The sequence below is a fragment of the Motacilla alba genome, chromosome 28, assembly GCF_015832195.1.
Source record: "Motacilla alba alba isolate MOTALB_02 chromosome 28, Motacilla_alba_V1.0_pri, whole genome shotgun sequence".
Taxonomy (NCBI): domain Eukaryota; kingdom Metazoa; phylum Chordata; class Aves; order Passeriformes; family Motacillidae; genus Motacilla; species Motacilla alba.
This window is the reverse complement of record NC_052043.1, coordinates 2,747,829-2,761,343: the sequence shown is the minus strand read 5'-3', so window position 1 is coordinate 2,761,343 and position 13,515 is coordinate 2,747,829. Positions and strand designations below refer to the sequence as shown.

The window sequence follows — 13,515 nt, the reverse complement described above, 5'->3', positions numbered from 1 at the left end:
ATCCAAAACATCACTTCTGGCTCAGGAAGTCTCTGGGCTGCAGAATGCCAGAGGCTGCAGCAGGCCAGGGAAGCAGCATTACATGCTTGCTGGGCTCTTCAGCTTTTCTCTTGGTGTTGTATTACACTACATGAACCTTTAATCCCAGCTGTAAGTTGGTTCTTATTTTAAAAAGAACCAGTTCACAGAAAGAGTTATGCAAGCAGAGAATCTGTTCCTCAGCAGGCTCAGATATCATGCTCAGAGCAACATGAAGCAGCAACACAGCCAGTCGTGTAGCTGATGCCAGCTTGTGCCTCTGCACAATCACAGTCTCAAGGTGCCCAACTCAAGTACCAATGGGAAATCTCTTTTTTTTTCCATTTTCTGAAAGACAGCCAGTCACACACAAAAGCCATACTTGGCATCCCCTTGCTGACTCGCTGGCTGAGCAGCAACAGCCGTGTCCGAGGTAGGGAAGTGGTCACTGGGCCTCTTCTGCACAGGGTATTTCTTGTTGCCTTTTTCTTCTTCAATTGGATCTGGTGACTGCTACAGGAGAGAGGAGGGGTCAAAAACTGCATTTTGAGTGACATAGATTCTTCAAATGGTTTAAAAGCTAAAATGGTTAAGTTTGCTTCCTCAGTACAAAACACTTTACCCAATAGATAACAGCTTCCTAATACAAGAGCCAAGTATATGTAATGCTTTGATCAAGGATCCATTTATTAGAAAATAGGTTTTCAAATTACTGTATAATATTTCCTGATGATTGTTTTTACGTGGGTATCAAGCAAAAAGAAAATCAACCTGAAGGAACACAGACACACTACAGACAATTACTCACCAATCTTTAATATTTACTAACAATTATAATTAAGTATGAATATGCACAATAGCATCAATACCTGGTTCATGGCAACAGTCTGGGCCAATGTCGAGAGGTCACTTAATGAAGCTGAACTCCCCTTCTTCCTGTAGTAAGATAAGTTTCAGAATATATATTTTAATGAAGTCTGTGGCCTCTTCACATCTTTTAAATAACCCACATATCAACACTACATCTGAGTCAGCCCTTGCAATTTACTTTTAAGTGCAAAATGTACTGGAGAAGTAAAAAAGCATGGGAATGTCAGATTTCCTACCATATCAGAGGGATGATGCTTGCAAGCTGCAGGTCACTAAAACTTTGTTTTCAATGGGTAAAAGACACATGAAAATAAACTCCAGACACTATTTCAACTAATGCCCTGACTCCTCCTTTTAATACAGCCAGGCAGGCTTTGCAGCTTTTGTGAACTTCTGAAAACATTCTGCCCATACAGATTCACTGCAGGACTGGGAGCCAAGGAAAAGCAGGAGTTGTTCCCAACTCCACGTGCTCCCATAACATGGCCCAAAGGTACAGACTCTCAGGAGTTCTCCATTGATTTTTAAACATTACAGATATCTGTTTTCTGTGAAGTAAAAAAAAGAAACTGCCCTTACTCTAGCTGATCCTGAGGAGACTTATCCACACGTATCCTTCCATCCAGAGACTGACTCAGCACATCATTCTGGCCAGCATCAGACTGCCTCTTTCCTTTCCACTTCTCTCTCTTATACTTCAGCTTCTCTGGGTCATCCACGTATCTCTGGATTGCAGAAGTGGGGCTGTCCAGGTCTTTGGTTGCCCTCTGCCGCCTGTTTCTATCTGCCCAGCAGTCAGCAGGGCCCTGAAAGCTGCCAGTAGCAGACAGTGTGTTATGAACATTCAGTGCAAGATCTGTTGGCCTTTCAGGGCAGGTGAAGCTTTGACTGCCTTTTATTTGGTTATTTTGATTCCGCTGTGTTTTCGTTCTATCAGCTGCCGTGTCCTCTGCATCTGATCCAGGTGGTTGCTCAGGAGCAGAGCCACTTTCTTTTATCTCACTTGAGGGTGGAATGTCTGAAAGAGTTTTTTCTTCACTTGGACTTTTCTCTTCCTCACTGCTTCCCTGAAGGACATTATCTTCTTGTGCTGTGGATTTCTCTGGCTCTGGAGCAGCTTCCAGGGCCTCTTCAGAAACAGTTTGTTCCTCGTGGCACAATGCAGATGGTCCTTCAAAGGACAGGAGCACATGCTTGTTCTGCAAGTCATTGTGTTCCAGCCCCCTCTGCCGACGGGACTCCCGCTTCTCCCGGCTGTTGGTCACTCTCTCCGAGCCCTCCACCGTTTGCTTCTGGGGTAACGTGGCTTTCTCAGATGAGCTCAGGCTTTCAGCTTGTTCATTCTGAGCTTGATCTTCATCCTCAACAGCTTGATCTGTCTCTGACTCGTGTTTCACAGGTAGCTCATCTCTTGCTGGCTCACTCTGCTCATCCTTGCTTGTATCTTCATCTATGTCGTGTGTCTTGCTCGTATCTTGCTCTTTGTCTTCATCTTCCTGCACTTCTCTCTGCTCTTCTTTAGCTTTCTGCCTTTCTAGAACCATTTTCTGGTATCTGTTAAGAATTTTTAATATGAAAACACAAATCCTTAGTGCCCAGGGGTCAAAAAAAACCCACCAACTGCTTAAATGCAGCCCAAATACCAATACAGACCCAAACTACACATCCAGTGTACCAAAAACTACATCCAGTGTACCCAAACTACACACACATGCAGTCCCAGTGGGACTGCAGGGAGCTGTCTGCTTGTCAGGACTGGCAGCACCAGGGCAGCTGAGCTGAATAAAGCTCAAGTCCTGAGCACTTATCCAGTGTCCATACTCCACTGACCACTTGATCCTGACTGAAATATCACATGGCAGTAACTCCCTTAAAGTTCATACAATCCCAGAATGGTTTGGCTTGGGAGGGACCTTGAAGATCATCTCATTCCCATCCCCCTCGCCATGGGGATGGGACACCTTCCACTATTCCAGGGTGTTCCAAACCCAACCTGGCCTTGGACACTTCCAGGGGCAGCCACAACTTCCTTGGGCAACGATTTACCAAGTTGTTGACTAAGTCACCCCACCACACAAACTGAGCTTGGCAGGTGAAGCCAGGTGATTAAATGGATGTTTTCATGCCACCTTGCTCCTTCCCCTTTACCTCTTCCGTTGCAGGTGCCCCCTGACCAGGGCCTGCAGGAGACAAAGTCTCCTCCTGAGCTGCAGGAAGCGTTTCCGCTGCCGGTGCCGCCTCCAGGCCGCCTGGATCTCCACGGCAGCGTTGTTCCTCTGCAGAGCCATCCTGACACAGCGGGAGCGCCAGCACGCCTGCAAAGGGACATTTCTGAAGTGAGGAGGGCTGCCTCAAGGTGGGCAGTGTTCCATGACAGAGTTTGTTTGTTTGTTGTTAGGAAAATAACAACAGTTACTGACAGTTGGCAGGTCTCAAAGATACCTGTAAAACAACGGCTGCCTGCCGCATCCTGAGAAAGCGTCTCCTTTCCAAAACCATCCTGAGCCAGCTCTGAAGCAGGATGATTTTCCTGATCACTTCTTTGTGTAGTGTATCCTGTAGTATCTGCCGTTCAGCCTCTTTCATAAAAACCTGTTCAGTTAAAGAAAAGTCCATCAAGAAGCAGTTAACAGGAGCCCTTCAGCCCCCACTGGAGCTATAATAAGACAACAGATAAGGTGCTGGTGGTAATGGCTTGGTACCACTGCACCAAACCTTACTGGCTGACAGCTTGCCCAGAAGATAAAAATCCTTTTAAATTTCAGAGTTTGGATTCTAAAACTCACACCTGTCCTTACAGCCTTCAACTCACAGAACCCTTCTAAAATGTAAGCTTTGATCTGTTTGACAAATGCCAATAGCAATGATTTCCCAAACTATCTATATAACAGGGATTTGGACTGTAGTCAAGAAACCAGCTTGGCATCAAAACCAAGGGGTCAAGTGTAACATCTGTGTCACCACTTGCAAGAGTTAAAACAGACAATTTAGGTATAAAAAGCAGAGAACTTGTAAATGAACTGCACTGAATTTTGCAGTGTACAGCAGTTTTTCTTACTGCCTTACAGAAAGTTTCACAGACCTTGGTCTTCCCTATTTGATAGTAGTTTTCATTCAGTTTTAGTTTATTCAAATAAGCACAAATGTCTTCCTTGGAGGCTTTGGCATTTTTGGGCAGTAACACCTGAAACTGGTCGATGAATTCCTGTAAAAAGCAGAGACAGCAAGAGACCAAAGTTAGAAGGCAACTCCCAAGTTTGGAGTTTTAGTTCTAAAATAAAAATCTATTTAAGACACTTAAGCTACAAGGATCTGAAAATACTCACCTCTCAATACAAACCGAGCTATTTTTCCATCTAAAATGCAGGCTACACTCAGCCTCGTGTTAACGGGAATGATCACCTGGATTTGATCTCTAAACCTACACAGAATTTTTTACAGAAAACTAGTTCCCACATTAGACAGCACTGTGCAGCACTGACTGCACTCTGAATGTTTTCCTTCACACGACCAGGAAGAATTTACTGGCAGATGACCCACAACAGTTGAACTATGACTTTTTACCATGCAGGCTCTCTCAAAACTATAGTGCATTCTTACAGCTCAGCCCAAGTGGTCATGAAAAGACACACAAGACGTGTTTTCTGCAGAGAACAGATATTCCTGAAAGCACAACCCTCTTCCAGCTCCCGCTGTACCTGGAATGTGTATTTGGCACTGTAGCCAGACCTCCTGATCCGCACAGTTTCCAGCATGCCCGTGTACCGTAACTGCTGCAGCACCAAGCTCTCATCAAAGAGCATCTCCTTCTGGAAAAGACAGCAGGAAACAGCCAGTGAGAGCCTGAGGAGCCCAGCTGCTGTCGTAGGGACAGCACACTTCCTTCCACACCTTGGCTACCTTTCAGCTGCACACAGAGTGGTAGTGAACAAGCAGAAATAGAGATTCCAAGCTCAAGCCCTGGACCTCAGCACACAGCTCAGCTCTGAGGCAGCCTCACCTTCTCTGCATTGGAGCGGATGCAGCGGATGAAGAATGGCTCAGCTCTGCCCAGTGTCTCCAGCAACTTGTTAAGTGAAGTCTGAAATGAAACAGTCACAGAAGTTTTTCTTCAGGTATCAGCATTTTGAGTGGTGTTTGGCAGCAGGATAGCTTCTGCCTCAGGAATCAGGTTGTTTCAGGTCTCATGGCTATACAAAATCCAAACAGATTCTCCCATATTGCTCAGCACATCCCTGTATTTGATATTTGCTTTTAGCTTTTCTCAAGAGAATTTAAAGCAGGGTTTGAACATGCTCTCACAGTAGCACTAGATCTGCATACAAGAATGATCAGTACAGAGAACTGACACATTTCATGGCATAAATGGCATCTCAAAATGTACTCGACTTTATTCAAGCAATAAACCCTACTTCAAATAAACCTCAAGAACAAAACCCACTTGGTTTTCCAAGCAAGACCAGCCTAGATCAGCCCAGGAGGGCCTGTTCCCTGAGGTGTATCACCTACCTGGAACTGGGCACTTATGCTGGGGGGTTTCTTCTTCTTGTGCAAGTGCAAAAGGGACTTTGTAGTCCGATCATGCAGAGTCATGCTCATGATGAGCTTCAGAGATTTGGAATCCAGCAAGTTCTACAAAAAAGTTTTCATAATCAACAAAGTGCAAGTCTTTCAACTAAAAGGGAAATATTTTGTCTGAAATGAGTCAGAATGAAACCAGTTACCCAGAGTTCCACATTCAATGGGATGTAATATTTCATGATTATTTCTATTTTGGGACAAAACACTTCTTAAGAGTGAAACTGTTCCACTGCCCTGTCCCCCAAGAGTGTAAGGTGAACAAGGAGAATCACATAATCACTGCATTTTCCTTCCCTAACTTGGAAGTGACTTTATATACTTATGGTATCTTCACAGCTGTCTAATTAAACAATTCTTATTAAAGTGAACATTCACCTATTTTTTAGCTTGTCAGGATAAATAACACAGCTTTCCTACACTATAAAACAGTACTGAAGTGAGTTCTGTCAATCAAAATGAAATTCACAGTGCAAAAAAGCCCATACCCAAGAGAAATCTAAATTTTCTGATTACCTTGGGAATGATCTGCTTTTGCTTGACACCTCTACTTTTCCTGTGAAAATATTAAAGATAAATTAAGAAAAAAAATGCACATAATTTTTTATTATTTCAGCAAGCCATAAGTTGGTGCAATTTATGAGGCAAGGTAAAGGCAGAAAAAAATGAGCACAACAGCACCAGGGTGTGTTCATGCATGTCTCTTACAAGTGATCAATGCAAGAAATGCAAATTGCTCTGCAAAAAGAACAATTTATTTTTCTTAAATAAACTCTGTAGGTATTGGAAGCTTTCAAAAGTGAAACATCACCTCTGAAGTTAAAGCCATTCAAAACTGCATTGCTGGACAGGCTACTCTAGAGTTATTCTCTTTAGCAACTGGATGGTCATCTAACTCATTATAACACAAGGCACTAGCAAATAAAAGTACTCAATTCTGAAGTTACAGCTGCTGGCACTTTTACAGAAGCTCTGTGAAAGCAGCCAGCTGCTCCCAGGAGGACAATGCACATCCCAGCACCAGGAGCTCTGGGATGTCTGAGCAGGACACACACCTCAGGCACAGCTCTCATCCACACGCAGAAGGTGAAGAAGTGCAAGCTCTCAGAAAGAAGGCTGCAGTTCACATCCTGCTGGTTCCAAGCATGTTAACTCTGTGATATAGGGCAGGTTCCTGCTCTGAGCCACCCAGTTCACATTTACTTATTAGACAGCAGAGCACAGAACTGCAGATGTAAAGACTCTAAACCCAGGAATGCATCCAGCACCAGCACCCTGAATTTCAGGAAACATTTGTCACACCTTGTGGGAGATCTCACTATCGAATATTTTGCAACAACAAGCTCATATTAGATACTTGGGGCTTTTAAAGCAAGTTCACATGAGAAGTAGGTTTAACTTTCAACTAATGCAATGAAGCAACAAGGTGTTCTCTACAGCCTATTTGCAGAAGGGATGTTTTATTTTTAGTTGTCTTGTTTAGTGTTTTTCAAAAGACAAATTTGGGACAAGCATCATTTTTAGGGACTGGAGTAACTGCCTGGTTCTCGTTGCACTTTCAAAGCAATACCCAGAGCACTCACAGGAGGTGGGAGCGGTGTTGAAGCTGACTGAGGGACCGAAGCAGCTCACAGGGATCATCACCCTGCCAGGGCAGTCCTTTAATACTGGCGATGATTTGTTCATGCATGTCTCTAAAATGATCCACAGCAAAACACAGGTGGCAAACAGAGATACACAGCCGTGAGAGAGGGGGGAAAAAAGGAGTTAAAACCCCAGAAGGTTCCATCACCAAGTGTGCTCCAAAATGCAGCAGGTCAATCCCAGGCTACTTTTTCCTAAACATGAATGATTTTCATGACAAGTCAGCACTTTCTATTCCATCAGTGCTATAAAATTTAATTGCCAGAGTCTCATACTCAATGTATTCTCTGATTCTACGTTTTAAGGTAAGTTCTTGAGCCATCAATTCAGAAAATGGAGGGAAATGTAACAAAATGCACTTAATGGGCAGGTAACCCTTCTGGTTAAGCCAAGGAACCTTTTCAAGTAGATATAAGCTTCTTTATAACCAAGAGTAAACATTTTTATAGAGAAATTTGACTACTCAAATGAGGCCACTTAAACAGGCTTACATCAGAAAAGTAAGTTATAAACAAACTGTTAGAGGGATACTTGAAGAAATTTTGGGTTTCATTTCCATTTAAAACTTATTCACATTTAGCTCTTCAAAGTAAGCCTGGGATGGTCCTTAATTCATGGCACGTTCCATTCTTCAAGCATGCACTGTGCTCTTGTGAAGTGCTGTGTTCTGGCACAGAACTTACCTTCTTTACTCTCCAGAGAGGCACAAACCAAAAATAACAGAAGTGTAAGAATCACTTCTGACTCTTAGGTGCTCTCCTCATTCTGAGCTGCTCACAGAGGCAGCAACATTATTACACAGGGTTGTGGCTTCCCTGGGTACCTCAGAACTTTTCTGAATATCAAGATCTAAGATATCCCAAGGCAACAGATCTGGTAAGCTGTGACCAATCCTTTCACACAAATTGGATATTTAGTTCTTTGTTTCCCCAAGTGACAGAGGCTGTCCAGGATGCAGTAATTAGGAAGCAGCATGAAGTCACTACTTTCAGTGCTCTGTGGCTTCACCATCACCCAGAGCACACTGAGAAAGTCACTGTGTCCTGGAAATGTGCCTCCCTAGCCTGGGAGTTCAGGCCTTTTGCTACTTACTTCTTGTTCTCACAAAAAGAAATGATGTCTTGAAAAGCATTTATATCGAAATCCTCAGAACAATCAAATGAGAAATCGAGCACTGAGAGGCTGCAAAAGGAACATGTACAAAGCCTAAATATCCATGGAAAGGCAAATCTCCCTACAGAGATACAGTTCTGTAAGACTGCCTCTGCCCCCTTCAGTGACCCAGACTTGCAGCAGAGGAGCACACAATGCTAAAAGCTGCACACAGCAACCACAGAGAACTGAAAAACCCAGTGGTAAATGGAACTGAGGCTGTCCCCAACATGTGGTGGCATTGGGTCTTACATAAAATAAGCTAGATGTTGTTTTGATGGTATTAAAAAGGCCAAAGCAAACAGGACAGAAGAAATAAAGCGTGCTTTCCTTGTGGAAAGATCTAGTTGAGATTTGATCTATGAAAATCCAGCTCAGCAATTCAGCTGTTCCCATAGGGGTTAAGGATGTGTTTCTCACCGATAAACTTTTTCTACCGGCGTATTCGATCTCTGGAGTTCTCCAAGGGGAACTCTGGGTCCTTGACGTACCACTCCTGTTAGGAAATAGCCAAAAGACTGCATTTTGACAAAGATATGAGCAGGCAAAAAACCCCAAACAAACCACCAACTTTAGCAAGCACAGTATCTATCCAAGGGCCTGGAGCTTTTATCCAGTCCTTTATCAAGCTACAGTACTTTGCTGCTCAAACTCCCTTCTACTAGAAAGGAAATTGCAGCTGCTCAAATTTAGTCATTTATCCTGAATACTCACTCGAAATTTCACAGAAGCTTAAGAAGATCAAAACCACTGATAAGATGAGAATAGTGATAAGAAGAGAATACCAGAACTACCACCCTCAACCTCCACAAACAGGACTTCAGTCTGTCCCAGTCTGCAGGAAATGCTGCAGAGAAGGAAAGGTGAATGACCTCAAGTAAGAACAGTGACAATCTCCTCCATTATTAATATTAAACCATTTCCACACTCAGTTTGCCTTCAGCACCAAAGATGGTGTCTGGTTGATGAAGTTTTGCCACAAACTCATTTTGCCAGCAGAGCAATTGTAGAATATTAAGCATTTTCAGAGCAGTTTTCTGTGCCATATCTGCACATTCCCAGCCCTACCTGCACTTTCCTGAGCCCTACCTGCAGTTTCCCATTCTGTACCTGCACTTTCCAGTGCCCTACCTGCTGTTCCCTAACCCCACCTGCTGTCTCCTGTTCCATCCCTGCCGTTTTCTGAGCCATACATGCACTTCCCCATGCCTTACCTGCACTTTTTGAGCCCTACCTGCCGTTTCCCATTCCACACCTGCAGTTTCCCAGCTCTACCAGCACCTTCTCGTGCCCTACCTGCTGTTTTCTGTTCCATCCCTGCCCTTCCCCAGCCCCACCTGCCATTCCCTGGTCCATCCCTGCAGTTTCCTGGTCCACCCCTCCCGCTCCCCAGCCCCACCTGCCGTTCCCTGGTCCATCCCTGCCCTTCCCTGATCCATCTCTGCCACTCCCCAGCCCCACCTGCCGTTCCCTGGTCCATCCCTGCCCTTCCCTGGTCCATCTCTGCCACTCCTCAGCCCCACCTGCCGTTCCCTGGTCCATCCCTGCCCTTCCCTGGTCCATCTCTGCCACTCCCCAGCCCCACCTGCCACTCCCCGGTCCATCCCTACCTTCCCCCAGCCCCACCTGCCGTTCCCTGGTCCATCCCTGCCCTTCCCTGGTCCATCTCTGCCACTCCCCAGCCCCACCTGCCACTCCCCGGTCCATCCCTACCTTCCCCCAGCCCCACCTGCCGTTCCCCGGTCCATCCCCGTCGCTCCCGGTCCACCCCCGCCGTTCCCCGGTCCACCCCCGCTGCTCCCCGGTCCAGCCCCGCCGCTCCCCAGCCCCACCTGCCGTTTTCTGTGCCCTGTCGCGGCCGGCCTGGGCGAACACGGCCATGGCACGGATGGCCGCCCGCAGCACGGCCCAGCGGAACACGGCCACCGGGTCCATCCCGATCAGCTCCCGCACGAAGGCGCTGTCGCTGCTGCGCAGCAGAGCCACGATGTCGGGTCTCATGTAATCCATGTTCTTCTCCCTGAAGTCCTGCAAAACAGGCACATGGAACCACAATATCTCAGAAAAGCTCCCTGGTTTGTTTATTCAGAACAATAGGGGAGGGTTACCGTCCAGTCTACACCACCACCCAAAAAACAAACCCAAAGAACTCTGAGAACCTTTCTGATCCAGCCCATTCCCAGGACATTTTCTACATCCTGACAAACCCCTAGAAAGACAAGGAGATTTTTTTTTGTGCCCATCAGATCTACCACGTACTTTGATCTGGTACTTCACTTTGCCAGCAAAGTGGCGAATGATAAAAGCAGGTTCCATCACTGGGGTTCCAACAAAAAACTTGTTCTCCTCATGCTGCTGTTTGAATTTTGCCAGCAGAGTTTGGTTGGTGGCGTGTGGAAAACTGGGGATACAAGACAAAAGAGGTCAGCTATTTCTCAAATACAGGTATGTTTATTAGGGTGACAGAATGAACACTTATTGTTGCCTGTGGAAAGTATTAATTGTCCAAGATCTCTACACCTGCTTTGAATTTTAAAGGTGGGCTCAGTTTCTGGATCCCAACCAAGCAGCTCCACACACAGCAGAACATCCTGAGGTTTCAAGTGTACTTCAATGTTTCCTCCCACTTCAGCAGCCGAATTTAGTTTGCACCACATTAACTATTTATCACACTTGCTAGTCAATGCTCTAAAGACTTCCTGACATGCAGTTTACTTGAACTGCAGTTCCATGGTAAGCCACAAACACGGAAGTTCCTAAATTTGCATAAGCCAAAGTTCAATTTTAGCATCAATGTATTTTACCACCATACTGGAGTCATTAGAAGCAAACCCCAGTGTAAATCATAGTCATAAATAACCCTTTGCTTCCCACAACATTCCTCTCCTTTTTGCAGCGCTGTATTTCTGTTCCCTTTCACAGTCCTTCCCTCCTCCCTACCACATATGTTTTTGCAGATGTTTGTTGCTTACTTGCTTTCTTCATCCAGCAGATAGAAGAGGCCAGTGGGCTTCTTGCTGATTAAGTGAATGCAGGCCACATTATCAGTATAGTCAATATTGTGCCAAGTGATCCCTTCACTCTTATATTCCTCCTGTGTGGCTCAAGAAAATTCCCTTGTCAGTACAGTGCCCTGACCTTTGATGTCCTGTGGTTTAAGTGCTTAAAACACAGCCTTGGACAGCTACAGCAAGTGGAGTTTGTTAGTTCAGGCAGCAGAGACAAAAATAAGGAGAATTTATAAATAAGAACAGAAGAACAGGCACAGTGGCACAGATCAAAGGTCCTCAGGCACGTCACTCAGCAGGGTCTGTTTGGGGTAAAACTATTTCAAAACCAAAGCTGTGAAAGGAATGTTCTGTGCATTGCCTTCCCAGCAGTCAGCAGCCTAGGACCCTGGAGTCAGACAGGACATCCTCAGCACTCCAGCAAAACTGGGCACACATAGAGGAGTTCAAGTCTATTTGCTCTTCCATAGCTTTTGTAATATGGGAAATGAGAGTAGTTAAATATCAAGTTCTAGAATTTTCATATTGCACAGTCAGAGAAAATAACAAGTTTCAAAACACGCAGTTAAGGCCTACACAAGATCAGCACCAGAACTTCCCTCAGGAAGCAATGGATACTGCTTAGGCTCAGAACATTTGGAGCTCCCTGACAAGAGAACACGAAGCTCTTCTGCTGAAGTGACAATCCCTCAAATGCTTGACAAGACAAGCTTCCCACTAGAAGACACAGAAGCAAAACACTAGATTTTCTTAATGTTGTAAATACCCACCAGAAAAAGCTAATGATAAGGTAATAAAGTAAAAAAATGATAAAGTAAAAATAAGAATCACACAGCAAATGAAATAAGTTTTATGTTTAACAAAGGACAAAGAGCACCTCTCACGGTCTAGATGATGATGATAAATGAATTATTTTTAAGTAGGTGGAATTCAGTCTGCCCAACACAGTGCACACCGTGTTACAGAACTGAAATGCCATTTTCCACAGACAAAAAAGCCTTTATTTAAAAAGATATAGAGATCTCCCTGAGGGCCCTCAGGCTGCAAGAGATACAGGAAATGGGTCATTCAAGGATTAAGCTTATTTGGAAAAATGGCATTAGGAAAAAAAAAAGAAGACAATGTAACTATTTACTCTGGCCAGCCTGGATAGCCAATTCTGCCCTAAGTTACAAAACAGGGACCTCAACATCGTGTTTACACACAAAGTTTGGATGTTAGGTAATTTTATTTTCTTTAAAATGCTTGCCTAAAGTTGTTGACAAAGTACCACATACTAGAGAACGACTCCTTTCAGCAGTGACCTGAGAACCACACTTCTGCACAAAGCAGGAAAAAAAACCAAGTCTGGAGCAAACCAAACCCCCTCCAAAACCCAGCCCAGGTACAGGATCTGCTGGCTCCTGCAGCACTCAGAGTGTCTGTCAGATGACACCACCTGCAAACCAGTCAATCAGCACATGCCAGTAACACCAGGATTGCAGAACCACTGCCAGGATCACAGCTGTATCCCCTAAATGCACTTGGGTGGGAGAAGCAGCAAAGACTGGGTATTAAATACTTACAGGCTGATAAAAGTAAGAGAAGCTGTTTGCCAACCATTTAAACAAAACCACCAAAATCCAACCCCTCACCCACAGACTTCCAATACCAAAGTTCACAGTTTTAGCTGACTTCTGTCTGGGATCACCTGAATGTTATCTTAGTTTTTGCAGTTAAGCAGAAATTTAGTGCCAGCCCTCTGAAGAAAGACCCCATTAGTACAAGAACAAGCAATAGCAAAAGAAGAAACTGTAAAAGTAAAGACTTGGAGAAATATTCAAGCAATTATGCCATGGGGTTTTGCAGAGTAAAAGCTAAGTTTGCATAATAAACAAACACTTGATAAAAACAGGTTTCCCTTCAGCCACTCTCGTTTCTTACCTGCTCCAATTTGAAAATGTGCTGATTGAAATAATACTGAAGTTGCTCGTTTGCATAATTTATACAGAACTGCTCAAAACTGTTGGTTTCAAAATCTTCAAATCCAAAAATATCAAGTACACCAATGGACAGACACTAAAAGAAGATGTGGAAATCTAGTTACCAATCTGTCATACAGTGCCTGAACCCCCAGCAGATAAACAGTCCAGAAAGCACTGCAGTCTGTGCTGAAAGATTTTAAATATTTAATAGTTCTGCCGACTGTGAAAACAGACATGACTAAATATTACCAGGAAATTTACCACGGGCTTGAGAAGTATCA

General features: G+C 44.4%; 1 protein-coding gene across 9 annotated transcripts in view; it reads right to left on the bottom strand.

Annotated features, from left to right (window-relative positions):
- Window positions 1–13,515, bottom strand: part of MYO9B (myosin IXB) — a 44,081-nt gene that overhangs the window by 9,595 nt on the left and 20,971 nt on the right. For 5 of the 9 annotated variants that reach the window (XM_038163864.1, XM_038163865.1, XM_038163869.1 and 2 more), the window contains exons 11-27: window positions 13,194–13,328; window positions 11,235–11,356; window positions 10,522–10,663; window positions 10,095–10,290; window positions 8,683–8,758; window positions 8,203–8,292; window positions 7,050–7,160; window positions 5,983–6,022; window positions 5,398–5,520; window positions 4,889–4,969; window positions 4,587–4,697; window positions 3,971–4,093; window positions 3,331–3,480; window positions 3,037–3,203; window positions 1,468–2,442; window positions 888–954; window positions 401–531 (exon numbers count right to left, since the gene is read on the bottom strand). In XM_038163864.1, coding sequence (XP_038019792.1) covers window positions 401–531; window positions 888–954; window positions 1,468–2,442; window positions 3,037–3,203; window positions 3,331–3,480; window positions 3,971–4,093; window positions 4,587–4,697; window positions 4,889–4,969; window positions 5,398–5,520; window positions 5,983–6,022; window positions 7,050–7,160; window positions 8,203–8,292; window positions 8,683–8,758; window positions 10,095–10,290; window positions 10,522–10,663; window positions 11,235–11,356; window positions 13,194–13,328 — 2,840 coding nt within the window. The remainder of the gene's footprint in view (window positions 1–400; window positions 532–887; window positions 955–1,467; window positions 2,443–3,036; window positions 3,204–3,330; window positions 3,481–3,970; window positions 4,094–4,586; window positions 4,698–4,888; window positions 4,970–5,397; window positions 5,521–5,982; window positions 6,023–7,049; window positions 7,161–8,202; window positions 8,293–8,682; window positions 8,759–10,094; window positions 10,291–10,521; window positions 10,664–11,234; window positions 11,357–13,193; window positions 13,329–13,515) is intronic. The other 4 variants (XM_038163866.1, XM_038163873.1, XM_038163867.1 and 1 more) reach the window with 3 other exon arrangements.